Source organism: Crocuta crocuta, unplaced genomic scaffold (assembly GCF_008692635.1).
Source record: "Crocuta crocuta isolate KB4526 unplaced genomic scaffold, BGI_CrCroc_1.0 scaffold179, whole genome shotgun sequence".
NCBI lineage: Eukaryota > Metazoa > Chordata > Mammalia > Carnivora > Hyaenidae > Crocuta > Crocuta crocuta.
Genome location: NW_027551568.1, coordinates 17,491,822 through 17,509,000, shown reverse-complemented (window position 1 = coordinate 17,509,000; position 17,179 = coordinate 17,491,822). Strand labels below are relative to the sequence as shown.

Below are 17,179 nucleotides of genomic sequence, written 5' to 3'. Positions count from 1 at the left end.
TTTTTCTTTCTGTGTGTGATCAGTGGTGCATATATCCTAACCCACTGATCTTGTCATAAGAGAATCTTGACTTTTTTCCATCTTTAGTCTTGATAATATAATTTGGATATCTATGAAGATCAGTTTTTGTTTGTACTTTTTACTTGGTTAATCAAAAAAGCCTCCCCCCCCCATTTTAATTTAATCATGTATCTCTGGAAGTTTAACTGTTTCCCTTATAAATGTGCTGGCAACTTATGAGATCTGTAAGCTGCTTGAGTGATAGTTCCCCCAAGACACGTGAATGAATCCCACCAACTTCTCCTAAATGTTACATTCTGAGAGATTTAGCATTTCTACTGCCTTTAATTATGCTGACTGCTATATGATATGCAATCTTCTATTACACAACTTTTTATTTCAGTGCTATGTGTAAACATTAAGCCGTAATTAAGGATCCAGACTTAAAATTCAACCACAGCTTGTGTGTGTGCCAGCAAAGACAGCTACTGATAAATTCTTAACTCCTTTTCCTAGCAGCTGGAAATTTCTTTTGATACCAATTTGAAGATGGTCCTCACTTTAGAAGGGTGAAAATGTGGAAAACAGTATCTTAGGACACTTCTATTGCAATATTAAAAGAAGGAAGCCAGATGTATTCTGGTAGAATTTTGGATTCCCCCTCCACCCCCAAATTCCATAGGCCTCAGAGAGAAGAAAGTAATGAGAGTGGCATTGAGGTTTTTACTCCTCGTCTATAACACTGGAAGCTGGTACGTTGTAGGTGCTGTATTATGAATTCCTTAAGAGGGATCTTTGAATGCAGATCCTTAAACCCAGCCATATTTTTATTTCATTCATTTATTGAACAGATATTCTGGGCATGTTGGCAGTTGGGTTCTCTGAGAAGCACATGCCAAGTGCTTAGACAGGGTAAGAAGTACAAGATTTTTACTGATGGAAATGTGGAACATGAAGGGAAATGAAGCAGAAGTGGGACCCTTCTGACGGGGATGCAGATGTGGTCTCTGAACAGAGAGGGGAAAGGAAGGACAACTGGGTAGACTATGGCACAGTTGTGCGGAAGTCTGGGCCAGCCCTGGTGCAGAGATTGCCCACTGGGGAGTCCAGGCTAACCCTCTCAGCCCTGCCGTGCCTAGTCCTTGGCTGGCATTGCCTACAAAATGGCAGCCTCTGCTTAGAAACCGAGGCAGATCCTCTGGACAGCAGCTGGATGCTCTCTGCGGTTCTCTGCTAACTGGCCTCCTGGGCAAGGGTATCTCTTGAAGGAAGACTACCTCCATAAGCCACAAGAGTCCCCTGTTGTGTACTGGGTGTTGTGATGTTAACTCTGCCACTTGGTTTGAATCTGAACCAAGACAAGTTGCCTAATTTGCAAATTTTGGTTTTGGAGAAAATAATGCTAATATCATAGGGTTTTTATGAAGACCAGCTGCGCAGTGGACTCAATTCACACGTACAGCGTTCTGTTCTTTTTCCTGTGGGGATGCAATGATGGTCAGGTTCGAGAAGCTTCTTTTGCCGGTTTCACCCGGTCATAGCAGACATGGTAAACACGTAAACACCCAAATAGTAGTTTCACATCACTCATGAGAACTCTTCATTAAACCAAGGTGATGTGGCAGTGTTGAGTGCAAAACATTTTCTGACGCACTGGAACTGAAGCCCACCGCACAGATTTTTTTCCCTGCAGAATTGAATGAGTGAATGCACAGAGTTCAGAGGACACATTGGCGAACAAACTAATAATACTTAGGACAAAATGTGTATATTGCCTCTGGCATGCCGAGTTAGATGGGAGTTTAGATGGGAGTTTAAGGTAAAGGTTACTCAGGCTGATGAGTTTTGCAACCTAGTAGATACTTACTTGCTAGGAAGAATTAATTTAGAAAAGAGCACTTGATTTTCATTTGCTGGGAAACCGAAGGATAAACTGGGACAGAGTATGCTAAAACAGGGGTTGACAGACTTTTTCTTTTTCTGTAAAGGACCAGATAGTAAATATTTTAGGCTTTCCTGGCCATGCCAGTCTCTGTTGACACTACTCAACCATGCCGTCCTAGCCTGAAAGCCACCGCAGACAGTATGTGAACAAATGGACCTGGTCGTGTTCCAATAAACTTCTAAAAAGATTGAAATTTATATTTCATAGAATTTTCATGTATCATAAAGTTATCATTCTTTTTATTTTCTTTCAGCCATTAAAAATATATAAAATCCATTCTTGGAGCCCGCCGGCTGTCCAAACAGGTGGCCGGTTGGATTTGGCCACCCCTTGGATTAGAACTTTGAAGAACATAGGAGGAACCGGTTTTCATTAGCGGGATAAATGAAGCAAAGCACTAAAATTTACTTTTGAGGAGTTAGCATTTCTGATTTTAGCTTTTTGCAGGTGGCCCTAAATTTTTAGGACATGTGTCTACTGAGGTTAGTAACTCAAAAGCTTAGCCTAGCCACATTGTCTGTTTTTCTTGGATAAAGATGTAGCAATAACAAGTATTACTCTACATAATAAATCTAATACAGAATCGGTTTGTATTACCACAGTTTGTATTGCTTGAGCAAATCAGAAACATCAAGGGATAGAAAATTTTAATACGCATATTTAAAATGCATACCTTCGGCCCTCTTTGTGTCTTTGATCTTTCTGCGTGAATACCTGAAAAGCTTTCTGTCTTCCCATTCTGCAGCCCCTCTTCTGCTGGTACCCCATTTTGTGGATAACTAACCAATCCTGTATTACTGGAACCAACTTAAATATCCAGTCATTAAGTTTTACGAATACAGTGCAATGAATAGTTTTGTTCTATAAGTATGCAGTTGCATAACTTAACCTAGAATGTGCAGTGCATATTGCGTAATTGCAAGTATGTCTTTAAGATTAATTTTCAGAAGTGGAATTAATGGATCAAATACTGTGTATGTATTTGTCCTGTTGCCTTGCGTCGGATTGTATTGATGGATAGCAAAATATGAGTGACTGCTTCCCTCTGAATATAAAGTGTGTCATCACATTTCTTTTTGCGCTCATTAAGCAAATTATGGCATCTTGTTTTCCTTTTAATTTGCATTTCTCTCATGATTGTGGTTGTATATCCCTTCATATGATTATGATGCACTTGTATTTACTTTCATTGGACTGTCTTTTTATAGCCTTTGCTAGTTTTTCTAGTGGGGATTTTTTTTAAAGTGCTCTTTATATATTTGAGAAATGAGGCCTTTGTTTTTGGCGGTAGTTCTATGTATTGTATGTCTTTTAACTTTGCTTATAATTTTAAAAATATCAAAGTTTTAAAAATGTAGCCCTGTTCACTCCATTTCTTAGTTCTTTAAAATCTTTCATTATTATGACTTCTAAGTATGTCTGCCCTCCTCCTCCCCCCCTTTTTTTTTTGTTTTTATGAGACTGCCTTTGTTTTAACTATGACATTGTCAATCTTCTCCCTTTCTTTTCTAAGGATACTTGTCATTGGATTTGGGACCCACACTAATGGAGGATGATGTCATCTCAAAGTTCTGAACTTAATTACATCTGTAAACATCCTTTTCTTGTTAAGGTCACATTCCTAGGTTTTGGGTGGACGTATGTTTGGGAGGGCCTCCGTTCAACCCACTGCAAGAATTCCATTCGATTGTTTTTCTGATTTTTTTCTTTCCCTTCAGTGGTTGACTTCAAGAATTCTATTCCTAACGTTTGATCTGAATATTTAAAGCTCTTGAAATATATTTTCAGTTCTTCTCAGAAGGAAAATTATTCTGTGCCTTCTGCCATACAGGGTGTGCGTGCTATGAATAGCATTGTGTTCCATTCTGGGGCTTGGAATAGCAAGTGGCTGAGAACGTGTAATACTTAATTTTTATTTTTTTCTACTCCATAAACTTTTGATTTTTTTTCAACATGGCTACATTAAGTCTTATTCCTTTTTTCGTGTTTCAGCATAAATTGTATATTGAACTAACTTGCTACTGTGTTCAATGATAACAATGGGCATCAAAGTCTTCTTGCAGTGTTTAAATTTAAAAGGCATGAGCCCAGAATAGTGCTGCTAAGCATTGTCTAGGTCTGGTAGTGTTATAATATCGTTAGTATAGAACAGAAATGGGTATACATAAGCTTTATAACTTTGGTCAAGTTTTATACTTTTCATTTAGTTACCTCCTGGAAAGTTCGAAATTTCAGAGATGTCAGCAAAAATATTGATTAGAATGGGTTTTAGGTTTATAATGATACATGGTATTATGCCTTCACAGTCCCCAGTCTCAAAATTGAGTATAAAAACTGTCTGCAGACTAGATTTATTCACACTGATCCTGTTTTTCTTGCACAAAATCCTTAAACACATCGAGTAATGTATAGACTGAATATATTAACATGAGGTTGTAAACTGTATTTTTAAGGTTACAGTTATAACTTTTTAAGTGTGATGAAATGTCTCCCTTTTTACTCTTCTCAATAAAATCTATCATTTATTGTACTAAAAGCCTTTATGACTGAGCAAATGACAGTCCTTTTGCTGAAGCAATACTGGATTGCAGTGAGTGTAATTCAGCCAGAGCCCTGGCAGTTTTTCACAAGCTACTTCCATATTTGGGTTTCATTCTTCACTCAGACACAAGGTACTGATGTTACCGAGCCTGTTACCTGTTAGACTGTGGAGTTTTTCTTTGTTCCTTTAGCTTTTGGTTTCTTGGTTATACATTCTCAGTCACTGTAAAGTTCATCAGTCTTGCTCATTAAAACATGAATACAGAAAATTAAAAGAGGCCAGAATGGGATCTGGGTGGTCATTCTGGTCTGATTTTTTCTGTCTTAAAGGTAATGAAATTGAAGTCTAACTAGAAACGTGAACAAAATCATTTATTGCTGGTGAGGTCTCCGGCTAAACCCTGGCTCTGGATCTCCACACCATGGTTAATTGCTCTACTTTTAGTGCCTATTTATAGGGCCTGCTAAGTTGCAAACTGTTGCTATATAAACATTTCCTGAATATAAATAAATAAGCATGCGTCTTTAATCTCAAGGCTTCAAGCATTCCTTTGGTTTTTATTTCTAAGATATAATATGCAAAATTAACACAATTTCAAGCTCTGCCTGGTAATGAAGATTCTTATGTTTATCATCAGGAGAAAAAATATTTTAAAAATAAGAGGAGTCTGCTAGGTATTTCAAAAGAAACTACAAGATTACAGAGAATAAGAAAGAAACTAATAGAAGCCTCATCACTAGGGTAGTGATCCATTAGGATGTGTTTCTTCCCAGTCTTTTTTCCTTCTTTTTGATCTCTGCATAGATTCTTTTGTCTTCTTTTTGATCTGTCTCTGCATAGATTCTTTTCACTCAGTGATACCAGTTTTGTTGTTTGCTTCTGAACTGAGGATAAGCATTTTCCTTTTTATCAAGTTTCCTTTGAATTCTTTTTTAATGGATGCATGAAATTTTGTTTGGATGTGCCATCATTTAACTCTTACTCTCACATCACGTTGACATGAGGTGCCTGGGTGGATATCCTTGTCGGATTTGGTGACGTGTTTAGGAGGGATGTTTTGGATAGCAAGGTGCACCGTCAGGCTGCTTGAGAAAGATTGTTTCAGTGACGTTTGTGGCCACGATCAAGACTGAGTTTGCTTTTGCCCGAGCCAACCACCTCACTTGCAATTTTGATCGGAGAAGATGGTATTTTAATTGTACTGTATTCGACCACCATGTTTTCTTGCTCCCAATGGTTGACACTTTGTCTTTGCTTTAGTAGCAGTTTTGAGGAGAGGCAAAATGTTACACAGTAATACACTTGGATTGCAAGAAATATTGAAACCATGGAGGAGGGGGCTGCCTGGGTGGTGCAGTCACTTGAGCGTCCAACTCTTGATTTCGGCTCAGGTCATGATCCAAGGGTCGTGGGATTGAGCTCCACGTTGGGCTCCACACTGAGCATAGAGCCTGCGCAAGATTTTCTCTTTCTTTCTCTCTCTCTCTTACTCTCCCCCCTCCCACCCCCTGCCCCTCTCTCCAGCTTGCACTCTCTCTTTAAAAAACAAAACAAAACAGAAACAAAAAATGTGTGTCTTAGAGCCAAGGGAACAGAATCTGAAATTTGATGAATACTCTTTGACTGTGTCATGCATTTTCTAATTTCCCTCTAGTGCTTATGAATAGATATTATTCTTCCTGTTTTATAAATGAGACATGGAGTGACTTGCCCAAGATCAATGTAACTTGAAAGCAGTAGAGCTGAGTTTTAAACATGGGTATCGTTGAATTAAGAAGCTTCTAATAATCATTCCCCCAAAAAAGTCTCTGAAACGTGAATCTGCATGAACAGGGCTTTTTTCCTTCTTTCTTTCTTTCTTTTCTTTTTTTTTAATTTCACTTACATCAAAAGAAATTCAGATGTCAAATGGCTGTTTTTTTGTTTGTTTTAAGGCAAATAATCAAACATTATGGCAAATCAAATAATCAGATATGAAGCCTACCTTAAAAAAAAGGTTCTTTTAGAATAATAAAACTAGATAAAATAAAAATGTATCCCTGAAAGCCTATGACCCAAAGGCATTCTGTATTTTTGTATATACACGGAATTGCTGTGTTGCTCTGTCCAGGAGGGAGGGGGCCGCTGCTCAACCTTGTGTCCATTGTGACCAATGCTGCTGAGGTGCAGCATGTGTGTGATGTGCGGTGTGTGATGGAGAACTTGCTGTCCACGAAGCCAGGAGGGAGTCCCTTGACCTATGTTGGTGTGTGTTGAAAGTGGGAATGTGGACTAGGGAGTTTCTGGGTTTATGGTCTGCTTCAGGTGTTTGCTGGTGCAACTTTGGGCCATTAACCTAACTAATTCTTCTCTGCCTTGTTTTTCTCATTTTCTTCTTTGATGTCCCCCTTCCCCCATTCCCCCAAATCACGTAGCTTTAGTGTTTTCACATTATGGAAAATCTTTATTGGTATTTTAGCTGCAAACGGTGAATGGTCACGGTGAATGGTCACAGTGCCTGGAGAGGAAGCAAGGTCATGTACACACAGTTCCTTCTTGGGCAAGTCCTACCGTAGGGGTGGCTTGACTGACTTCTTGCAATAAATTCTTGTCATATTTTTATGAATGTTGTACTGATACATGACAGAGAATACTGTGACACAGCTACCTGTGCTCTCGGTATGTGAGGGTGTGCAGAAACCTTATTTTCACACATAGAGCCAGTACATTTGTATACCGTTAAATTACAAATAATATTCAGCATTGAAATAATATGTAGAGGATGCTTTTTTCTTTGTTAGATCAGTATTTTACAGAGTGTTAAGCATTTTTCTATTAAGTTTCTAGTTTTTAAATAAGTCTTCAACTTACATAAATTGATTTAATTGTATACTTGTATGTGGTATTCTCATGTTGAACTTTAGAGCTATTTTGTGTTCACTTCTCACCCTTTTTACTTTAAAATGATAGGAAAAGTTTAAGAGGCAACAAGATGTGTGAGCAAGTTATTTTAGGTAGTTTTTCAGAGACAAGGAAGGTCCTGTTTTTTCAGGCATCTCAAAGATTATTTGGGTAATAAATGACTTTGTAGAATTCCTCATAGGTTTAAACATAGGGAGCTAAATTATTTTGATATTATTGGTGTACATATATTCAACAACTTATGTTTTTGTCTTTTTCCCTGTCATTCTTAGGATTCTGAGTAACAATAAAATCTCCGAGCTGAAGAATGGCTCATTTTCTGGGTTAAATCTCCTTGAAAGATTGTGAGTATTTTTTATTTTCTCTTATTGTTATTTCATTTGCTGCATTTCTTTTTGTTTATTATGAGCTTTATTTGAGTGAAAAATAATAGGAAGTGCATTTTCATTATAAGACTGTTACTAAACACTTGAGTTTTCCCTACATTTTATTACAAAAATGTCAAGAATTTAATGTCAGAAAACAATTAGTTAATTAGGTGTTGCCAAACTTTCTGTAAAGGGCCAGATAGTAAATAATTTAGGCTTTGTGGGCTAATGGTCTCTTTGACAGTGCCTCGTTCCTGCCACTGTTGTGAGAAAGCAGCAATAGACAATAAATACATGAATCATTGTGGAGACGACTTTATTTGAGACGCAGACTGGGGTCATTGTTGACCACTGGTTTTTGGAGCATAGATGCTATTTTGAAAGTCTTTCATGAAGTGTATGCCTTATAATCAAGTAGAATTTAAAAAATACATCAAGGGGGGCGACTCTTGGATAAACTGAAATTTTATTGAATGTGATCATTTTGTTTTGCTTAGAAATTAGTTCTAATTGCTTATGATCAGATATATATTATAAGTAGTGCTTTTTTTTTTTTTGCCTTGGTATTTATACAGTGAATATCTAATTTGCTTGTATTATGAATGATATTTCAGGTTCTTGTTTCGAATCCCCTTTTTACTCATAGATTTAGGGTAACATCTCAGGACATTCCTTTTTTTCTTTCTTGAGTGCACTTCGTGCCCAACATGGGGCTTGAACCCACGACCCTGAGATCAAGAGTCACATGTGCTACCTACTGAGCTTGCCAGGCACTCCTGGGATAATATTTTTTCAAATGAATACAAGGTGTAGATCTATAAGGAAGCTGGATCGTGAACCTCTCCACTTCTGTTGAATAATAGACTTTTTCTTATTTTCTTAGTTCTCTTTGCTCTGATTTACTTTCTCTATTTTTGTGCAGTCTTTTCTTGACTGTATTACCTAGTGGCTTCTCCTACGGTCGAACATCCACAGGACGTTTATTGCTCTGATCACTGATGTGTTATTTAAATATATACCTAGAGTTTTTATTTATCTTTTAAAAATGTGTTTCTTTTCATTGATCATATTGATCATGTGTCTTTTTTTTTTTTTTTTTTTAGTATTTATTTTTGAGGGAAACCTGGTGGCTCAGTTGGTTGAGCGTCCAACTTTGGCTCAGGTCATGGTTCACGAGTTCGAGCCCTGTGTCAGGCTCTGTGCTAACAGCTCAGCCTGCTTCAGATTCTGTGTCTTCCTTTCTCTCTGCCCCTTCCTTGCTCATGTTCTGTCTCTGTCTCAAAAATAAACAAACATTAAAAAATTTTTTTTAAATTAATTTATTTTTGGGAGAGTGCAAGTGGAGGAGGGGCAGAGAGAGGGAAACAGAGGATCTGAAGTGGGCTCTGTGCTGACAGGCTGACAGCAGTGAGCCAGATCTTGAACTTAGAAACGGTGAGATCATGACCTGAGCCAAAGTCAGATGCTTAACCAACTGAGCCGCCCAGGTGCCTTGACTGATTTTAAAGCCAAAACCTCTATAGTTTTTGTAATTTCCATACCGACTCCTTGAATAATCTCTTGATTCCTGCTTTCTACCGTTTTCATAGCTCTTCTCATTTCTCTACCAGGTCACCTAACTGACTGAGGTCCTCTGCCTCTGAGTGTCACTGCCCCTTCCTTGTGATGGAATCCAAACAATATCTTGCCCTTCCTTTATGTCTGTCAAGCCTACCTTGTATTCTTCTGTGATTTTCTTTACTGTAAGATTCTCCTCATGGACTCTTGGTTTGCTCTGGGATCCCCTCATACTATCTGTGAAGTATCTAGGTGTCTGCTCTTCTGAGACTCTGCAGAGACTGTGCAGTGATTGTCTTAGTCTGCCTGGGCTGTCATAACAAAATGCCTTAGACTCGGTGCCTTAAACAACAGGAACTTGTTTCTTCCCAGATATGGAGGCTGGGTGTTCAAGATCAAGGTGCTGGCAGGGGTGATTTCTTCTAGGGCCTTAAGGGAAGGATCTGTTCCAGGCCTCTCTTGTTGGCTTGCAGATGGCCATCTTCTCCCTGTGTCTTCCCATGGTCTTTCCTCTGTGTGTGTGTCCACATTTCCTCTTCTTACAAGGACATTAGTCACATTGGATTAGGGCCTATGCCAATGACCTCTTTTTAAGCTGATGACCTTTTTAAAGAACCCATCCCCAACTCCCAATCTCCGTTTTGAGGTAAGAGGGCTTAGGACTTCAACATAGGAATTTTGGAGGACACAATTCATCACCAAAAATGGTGTAGCATTTTTGTAAGTTTACTTATGTATGTTTTCCTTGCCTGTTGCCTAATTACTCTGCCTTGGAAGGAATGACAGAACAGAAAAAAGGATTCCGTTTTTGGCTGTTGAGTTTCAAAGGTCCTAGTCCAATATAGAAAAGAGATTTGAGAAAAGATAGCCTAGGAGAAACTTGCTCCTTTTCTAGATTCACATTCTGTAGGCTCACTGGGGAGTCAGAGGGAATGCAGAGAGAATGTATATGCTGGTGGGTCCTTAAGAAGGGGCTCTGTCTTTCCTTCCCCACCCCTACCGGGTTTAGGGGAAGGACAGGGGAAAAGATTACATAATAAAACCAATGAATGGTTCTGAATCTAAGGGCAAGGGGCCTCTGAGGCCTCCTTCCTGGAGAAGAAGCAAACCCCCAAATTTCCCAGGACCCAGTGTGATCTATGAGCAGAAGAACTGGTCACAGAGCCATTGAGGCACACAGGTGACATCATTTTTTTAGAGTTTCCAGGGAACAGCAGAATGACCCTTGCTCAACAAAGGGATGGGGTTGTTTGAAAGAAAGATAGTGCTCTCTCTGCAGGGGACTGCTGGTTGACAGTGACTTAGAAGGATCTGGGCTGCTTCTGGGGAACTCCACCTAAGACATAGCTACATAAGTGACTAAGGTCTTTATGAATGAACATCATTTTCAAAATTTTCAGAATTACTTGAAAATACAGTGTAGCTGATTTTATTCCTTCACTGCTAGTCATTCCCAGTGCATCTCTCCTTAGGTCTTCCAACTGTGAACTTGTGAGCCTTTTGTGGTCCAGCAGTGGTGGGAAAGCCACTCTGCTCTGCCCCAGAGACCCTCAACCAGTGGCTGAGAGCAGATGGTGGATAGCCACCCGACCACCTCCCCTCTCAGAAGGGGTGATGCTCTCTGCTGTCCTCTGCAGTGCCCCAGGGGAGATCTCCTCACCACTGCCCCTTGTATTGGCTTCCTTCTCATGAAGGGCTGGCTGGGTTGAATTAACGAGCAGGTATGCCCCAGAGGTTGAGGAAATCTATAGGAATGGAAGCTGGGGGCTTAAACACGTTGCCTGGTATGTAATTTTAGTGTCAGTATTTAAACTATAGAGGAGTGTCAGTAAATAGTGACAAATACTTCACAAGAATCTCAATACTCTAAAATGAAGAGTGTATGTACCCAGGCCAGTTTTAATATATCAGAAAGAGAGAGAGAGAGAATTCTCTTAAGAAGCTATTCTTCAAATCAGGAGCGCCTGGGTGTTCAGTTCAGTGTCTCCCTCTCTCTGGCAGTTCTTTTGAAGAACAGCTTTTTTTTTTTTTTTTAAATGTTTGTTTAGTTTTGAGGGGGGTTAGAGGCAGAGGGAGAGGGAGACACAGAATCCAAAGCAGGCTCCAGGCTCAGAGTTGTCAGCACAGAGCCCGATGCAGGGCTTGAACCCACAGACTGTGAGATCATGACCTGAACTGAAGTTGGACACTTAACTGACTGAACCACCCAGGCGCTCCTGATTTGAAGAATAGCTTCTTAAGAGGATTAATTCTCTCTCTCTGTCTTCCTGATATATTAAAACTGGCCTGGGTACATAACACTCTTCATTTTAGAGTATTGAGATTCTTGTGAAGTATTTATCACTATTTACTGACACTCCTCTATGGTTTAAATACTGACACTAAAATTACATACCAGGCAACGTGTTTAAACCCCCAGCTTCCATTCCACCCCAAAAGACGGGTCCAGGTCATGATGGCATCTCTTTCTAGCTATTATCAGAGCTAGCCTCAGCCAATGAGAATGATGAGGAGCATTGAGCTGTGGAGCTTTGAGAAAGATGTCTGGCTCCTCAGGAATTACAGGAGGAAAGAATTCACTCTTTTTCATGACTTTGTGCTTGGAGATAATGTGTGGACCTTGGGATATCCTATCACAGTTGAGGGTCAGCCTGAAGGCCAAGTTGACATTCTGAGAAAGTGCAGACTCATGAGGTGGTTGGAATGGACTACTTAAGCTGTCCTATGTCTCAATTTCCCTTAATGCTAGAGAATTTCCTTTATTGCTGAGTAGAAGTTTCAGATACTTCAGTTAAAAAGCATCTTTTCTGATATGCTTGGCATTCTTTCCTAAAGGAGTGTGTTCTTTTTCCAAGCACTGTTAAAATACTCCTTTGATTTTGTTAAAGCAGTTCTTGTGCACTTTTTCATTTATCTTTTAATGACCCAACATACTTAGATTTAGCTATGGACCCTAAAGTTAGACTCGTGCTCCCTAGGGAAGCTGTGTTTGGTAAGAAGAGGAGAGATGTTAAATGAGAGAATCTGACTATAAATATCATTTGGCAATGCCTGATTAATATGGCTATTATTAAGTATTATATAATATGTCAAGGCGTGTTTATTATTAAAGGAAAAGTGTGTCTTTAAATCATATTATAGTACTCCGTTATTCATGAGAGGTATAATGTAGAAACACATGTAGTACATCATTGACCACAAATTTATGTACTGCGGTAGCTAAATCAGTACTTGTTGTAAATGCGGTTTAAAATCTGAAAGGGGAAACCTATGTTTTTAAAAAATGAAACTGACATAGATTTGTTTGCAGAGCTTTTTAGCTTAGGCAATACAAGTTAAAAACCTGCCATTTGGGGGCACCTCGGTGGCTCAGTGTGTTAGGTGTTTGACTCTTCATTGCTGCTCAGGTCATGATCTCACCATTTGTGGGTTCAAGCCCAGCATTGGGCTCTGGGCTGACAGTGCAGAGACTGGAATTTTCTGTCTCCTTTCTCGCTGTCCCTACTCCGTGTGGGCGTGTGCTCTTCTCCTTCCCTCTCTTTCAAAATAAATAAACACTTAAAAAAAAAAATGCTGATTGAATTTTCTTCTGAAATATTGTTTCTCTTTGAGGTGTAAGATTGTGAACAGTTGGGCCATGGGGAAATAGGGACTAAAAAGTTGGGCCTGATGATTAATTGTATTATCTGGGAATAAAAAATAATTTTTATGATGAAAATTTTTAAACATACAGAAAAATTTAAAGAATCATGTAGGTAGTAACCTTCCATATCACCAAGTTACTTAACCTACATGCAATAAGTAGTAATGATTTGCTGTCATTTTTTTTTCTTTTTACTGGAACATGTGTACACACAGACATGTCTGCTGAATTACTTGAAGGTCAGTTGCAGGAGTCATGACCTGACATGGCCTGTATTGAGAAATGTAAGTGGTTATGAATGGGATGCAGCCATCTCTCTGTTGCCTGAGTTTATGAATATCATAACGATTTTGTAGCTAACTGTAATTTACCAAAAATATTTTTTTAAATGTTTATTTATTTTTGAGAGAGATATAGAGCGGGTGAAGCGCAGAGATGGAGAGAGAGAGAGAGAGAGAGAGAGAGAGAGAGAATTTGAAGCAGTCTCCAGGCTCTGAGCTGTCAGCACAGCCTGATGTGGGGCTTGAACTCACAGACCACGAGATCATGACCTGAGCCAAAGTTGGATGCTCAACCGACTGATCCACCCAGGCGCCCCCGAAAAGAATTTTATAGGGAAGGTCAGCTAATGTAAATCTGTCTCTCAGCCATGGTTTCCTTTAAAAAAAAATTTTTTTTTAATGTCTTTTTTATTTCTGAGAGAGAGAGACAGCGTGAGCAGGGCAGGGTCNCATTTATCATCTGTCTTCCCCCTTTCTGATTGCTGTCACAAAATACCACACACTGGGTAGCTTGCAAACAACACACATTTATTTTTCAACAAACCTTTATTTTGGAGGCAGGTTGGGAGGTGCAGGATCAAGATGCCTGCAGATTTTTTGTTCAGTGGGGAACAGCCTCTTAGTTGGCTGTCATCTCACATGGTGGAAGGGGACGAGGAAGCTCTCTGGGGTCTCTTTTACGAGGGCATCAGTCTCATTCATTGGGTCTGCACCCTCATGACCTAATCCTCTCAAAGGCCACACCTCCTAATTCCATCACTTGAGGAGTTAGGATTTCAACATGAACTTTGGGAGGACACAAGCGTTCAGACCATATTAGTTCCTTCCACACTGTATCTCGTGTCTGCCTCTTTTACTGAAGAGCCAGACGTGGGCTCTTCCATTGTGAAACCTTCTGGTCTCGCAGTGGAGGTGGGTGAGCAATCCATAGAGAGTGATGGGGGCCACAGAAGGGAAGGTACAGGGCACTGTTGTTCAGAGACATTTGTTTCGGAAAGGGAATGCTGTTCAAGTTGTAAAGGATGAGTAGGGGATATGCCAGAAACCCAGGATGGAGGTAAGGATCGATGCTGGGGGAGACTGGGGTGTGTGTCAAGGACAGAGAAGCCATGTGCCAAGGTCTAGAGGTGAGAGAAATAGGACTCCTTCAAGAAACATCTTGAAATGTGACCAGTAGTATGAAGAGAGAGAGGCCAGATGAGGGTTAAAGAAAGGTCTGGGGCAGCATGGGAAGTCAGAGTTAGGAAGAAAGAGGACCAAGGCCATGGAGGACCTTGGAAGTTACTCGAGAGAGTTTGGACTTCATTCTGAAGGAACTGGAGCTTTCGGATGTTTTCACCAAAACAGAGACGCATTCAGGTTTATGCTTAGGAAGGTCACTTTAAACAGAGAGTGGATGAAGCAAGGGCCCCAGCCGGAACTGTGTGGGGGCCACGATGAAGACGAGGAGAGAGAGGGGCACGCATCTTCCATGCATTGGTAGAAGGTTGGATGATAGCACATCTGATAGCTTTTTTTTCATATTGTAAAATTTATCAAACACACAGTTTGAAAGAACATTCTTCTCTCTAGCACCTTGATTTAACCATGGCAGCTTCTTGGCATGTTTGCTCTATAAGTCTCCCTCTTGCTTTAGGTGTACATTGACTCCACTTGTATCAGTGGAAAAGATGTGTTTAAATCCTGACTTCTGGCTTGGCCACTTGTTAATACCGAGAACTTGGCCTGATTTCGTAGTCTTCTTTACACATGACTGTCTTCATCTTTAGCAACAGTCGTGTCTCCTAGGATTGATTGTGAGATCTTAATGGGATGAGAGGCGACAGACAACTACTTGCTGAAATCAGTGATTTGTGTAATTGAGGAGCCCAGAGAGTTAGAGCTGGACTTCAGGCTTGGCTGGATCCAGGGACTCAGCATTAATTCTCTTTTCCTATCTTTTGGCTTCATTAGACAGGCTCTTAATTACTTTTTTCTTTAAAGTAGTCTCAATGCCCGTGTTGGGGCTTGAACTCATGACACTGAGATCAAGAGTTGCGTGCTCTATTGACTGAGTCAGCCAGGCGCCCCTTAGACAGGCAATTCTATCATGGAAGTGAGAGGACTCTAGGGTTACCTCTTGACCTCTAATCAAACCAATGGAAATGGCCATGCCCTATCCCCATCTGTCTCCTCTTCCCTACCCCAGGCCCTAGGTTTAGTTAGACCAGGGTCATGTAATCATGCCAGTTACCAAGACCACAGTGTTTGAAGAATCTGGATGGAGGTTGATCAAGAGCCATATCTGGAGGGGGTGGTATTGGGGGCTCTGGGGCACTGTCTTCCCATATGGTGTGTGAGAGAAGTAGGTCTGTGAGAAAAGCAAGGAGGAAGGCAGCAAAAAGACCAAAACCAAAAAAAAACCCCAAAAACCAAACCAAAACAAAAAAACGTTTTAGCACAATGACTAAACATTAAATGATTGGTAGCAGTCATAGTTTGAGTTCTCACTGTTAAATTCTGGAACCTTTCGTGCTAGCTCTCCTTTCTCACCTCCATCTACTCCAAAGCTTTTAAATTCTTTTTTCCTTAGGAATGAGTTTTATTTTTTTTTCTTTTAACTTAAGTTTTTGAATTTTTGAATGACTAATAGCCTTTCCTTTTCTGCTCTGTGCGCTCAAAATGGAGCTGGTGGGCAGAGTCTTCTTGGGTCTTTGTACTGAGGTTAACACTGGGCCGAGTACTGGTGGGTTTCACATTATTGGGCTGGTATCTTTTTTTAAATTAATTTATTTTCAGAGAGAAAGAGAAAGAGCACAAGCTGGGGAGGGGCAGAGGGAGAGGGAGAGATAGAATCCCAGGCAGGCTCAGTGTCATCAGCACAGAGCCCGATGAGGGGCTCGAACCCACAAACGATGAGATCGTGACCTGAGCTGAGATCAGGAGTCCAACACGTCACTGACTGAGCCTCCCTGGTGCCCCCATTGGGCCAAGCATCTTAACCTGAGTTTCCCCAGGGGCAGGTCCTGAGGTGAAATTCTGAGTTCCGCTGGTTGATTGGAGAGGTGGTCCCAGAACGCTCACGAATTAGGGAGAGCGACAGTGAGAGGGAAAGGAAGGAAGCCAATGCCGGGGCCTTTGTGAGCAGCTCCTCTTGTAGGGAGCGGAGCCTGGACCCTGACCACTGGGAGCCGGATGGAGCCCACTTCCCCGCCATCCCCCTGGAGGCCTAGGGAGCCTCCCACTCCCCTCTCTAACGGGGCAGGCGCTCTTCTCAGGGCGGGTCACGTCTTCCCTTCTGACTTCCCTGGAGTGGCCCTCAGGACCCAGCCAGGAGAGAGTCCCCAGGGCAAAGTGGCGGGGGGGGGAGCTGCCCACCTGGGCCCTGCCTGCCATCAGAATCTGCCTCAGTATCCCGTTGGGGGTCCCCCCGCCCAGGACAGGAGTCTGGGGCTGGAGATGCTGGGGGTGTGGCGTTGGCAGCTGGAACTTCTCTCCCCGATTTTCTGTCGAAATCACTGCACCACGGACCCCTGTTTCACTCCTAGTTCAGAGAACCGAGAAGCTGGCTGGAAGTTCGAGAGAAGGGTAGGATTTGCGAATTGTCCTGACTGTCTTTTGAAACTTTTATGATCATCCATTTATGTTTCGTGAGCTACCTGGCCTTTTCAGATAATTTTGTGTTACTTTATTTACAAAGGAAATATCTTCGAGGCTGTGGTGCAAAAAAACAAAAAGGTCAGCTGTGTGCTTTGGCAAAGCAGTTTTCTTGTGCAGTATAACATCTGAGTTCTGACCAGGGAAATACTCTTACTCAGTAATTGTAATCCGCGCGTAGATTTTATGTGTAATAGTTACTTCTGTTTTATTTTTTTAATTTTTTTAATAGTTTATTTATTTTTGAGACAGAGACAGAACATGAGCAGGGGAGGGGCAGGGAGAGAGGGAGACAGACTCTGAAGC

General features: G+C 40.9%; 1 protein-coding gene across 1 annotated transcript in view; it reads left to right on the top strand.

The window, feature by feature from the left end:
* The window catches only part of ADGRA3 (adhesion G protein-coupled receptor A3), a gene marked incomplete at its 5' end in the record, with an annotated part of 126,599 nt that overhangs the window by 28,481 nt on the left and 80,939 nt on the right, over nt 1-17,179 (top strand). The window contains one exon of the mRNA XM_077750467.1: nt 7,661-7,732. Within this exon, the coding sequence (XP_077606593.1) occupies nt 7,661-7,732 (72 nt within the window). The remainder of the gene's footprint in view (nt 1-7,660; nt 7,733-17,179) is intronic.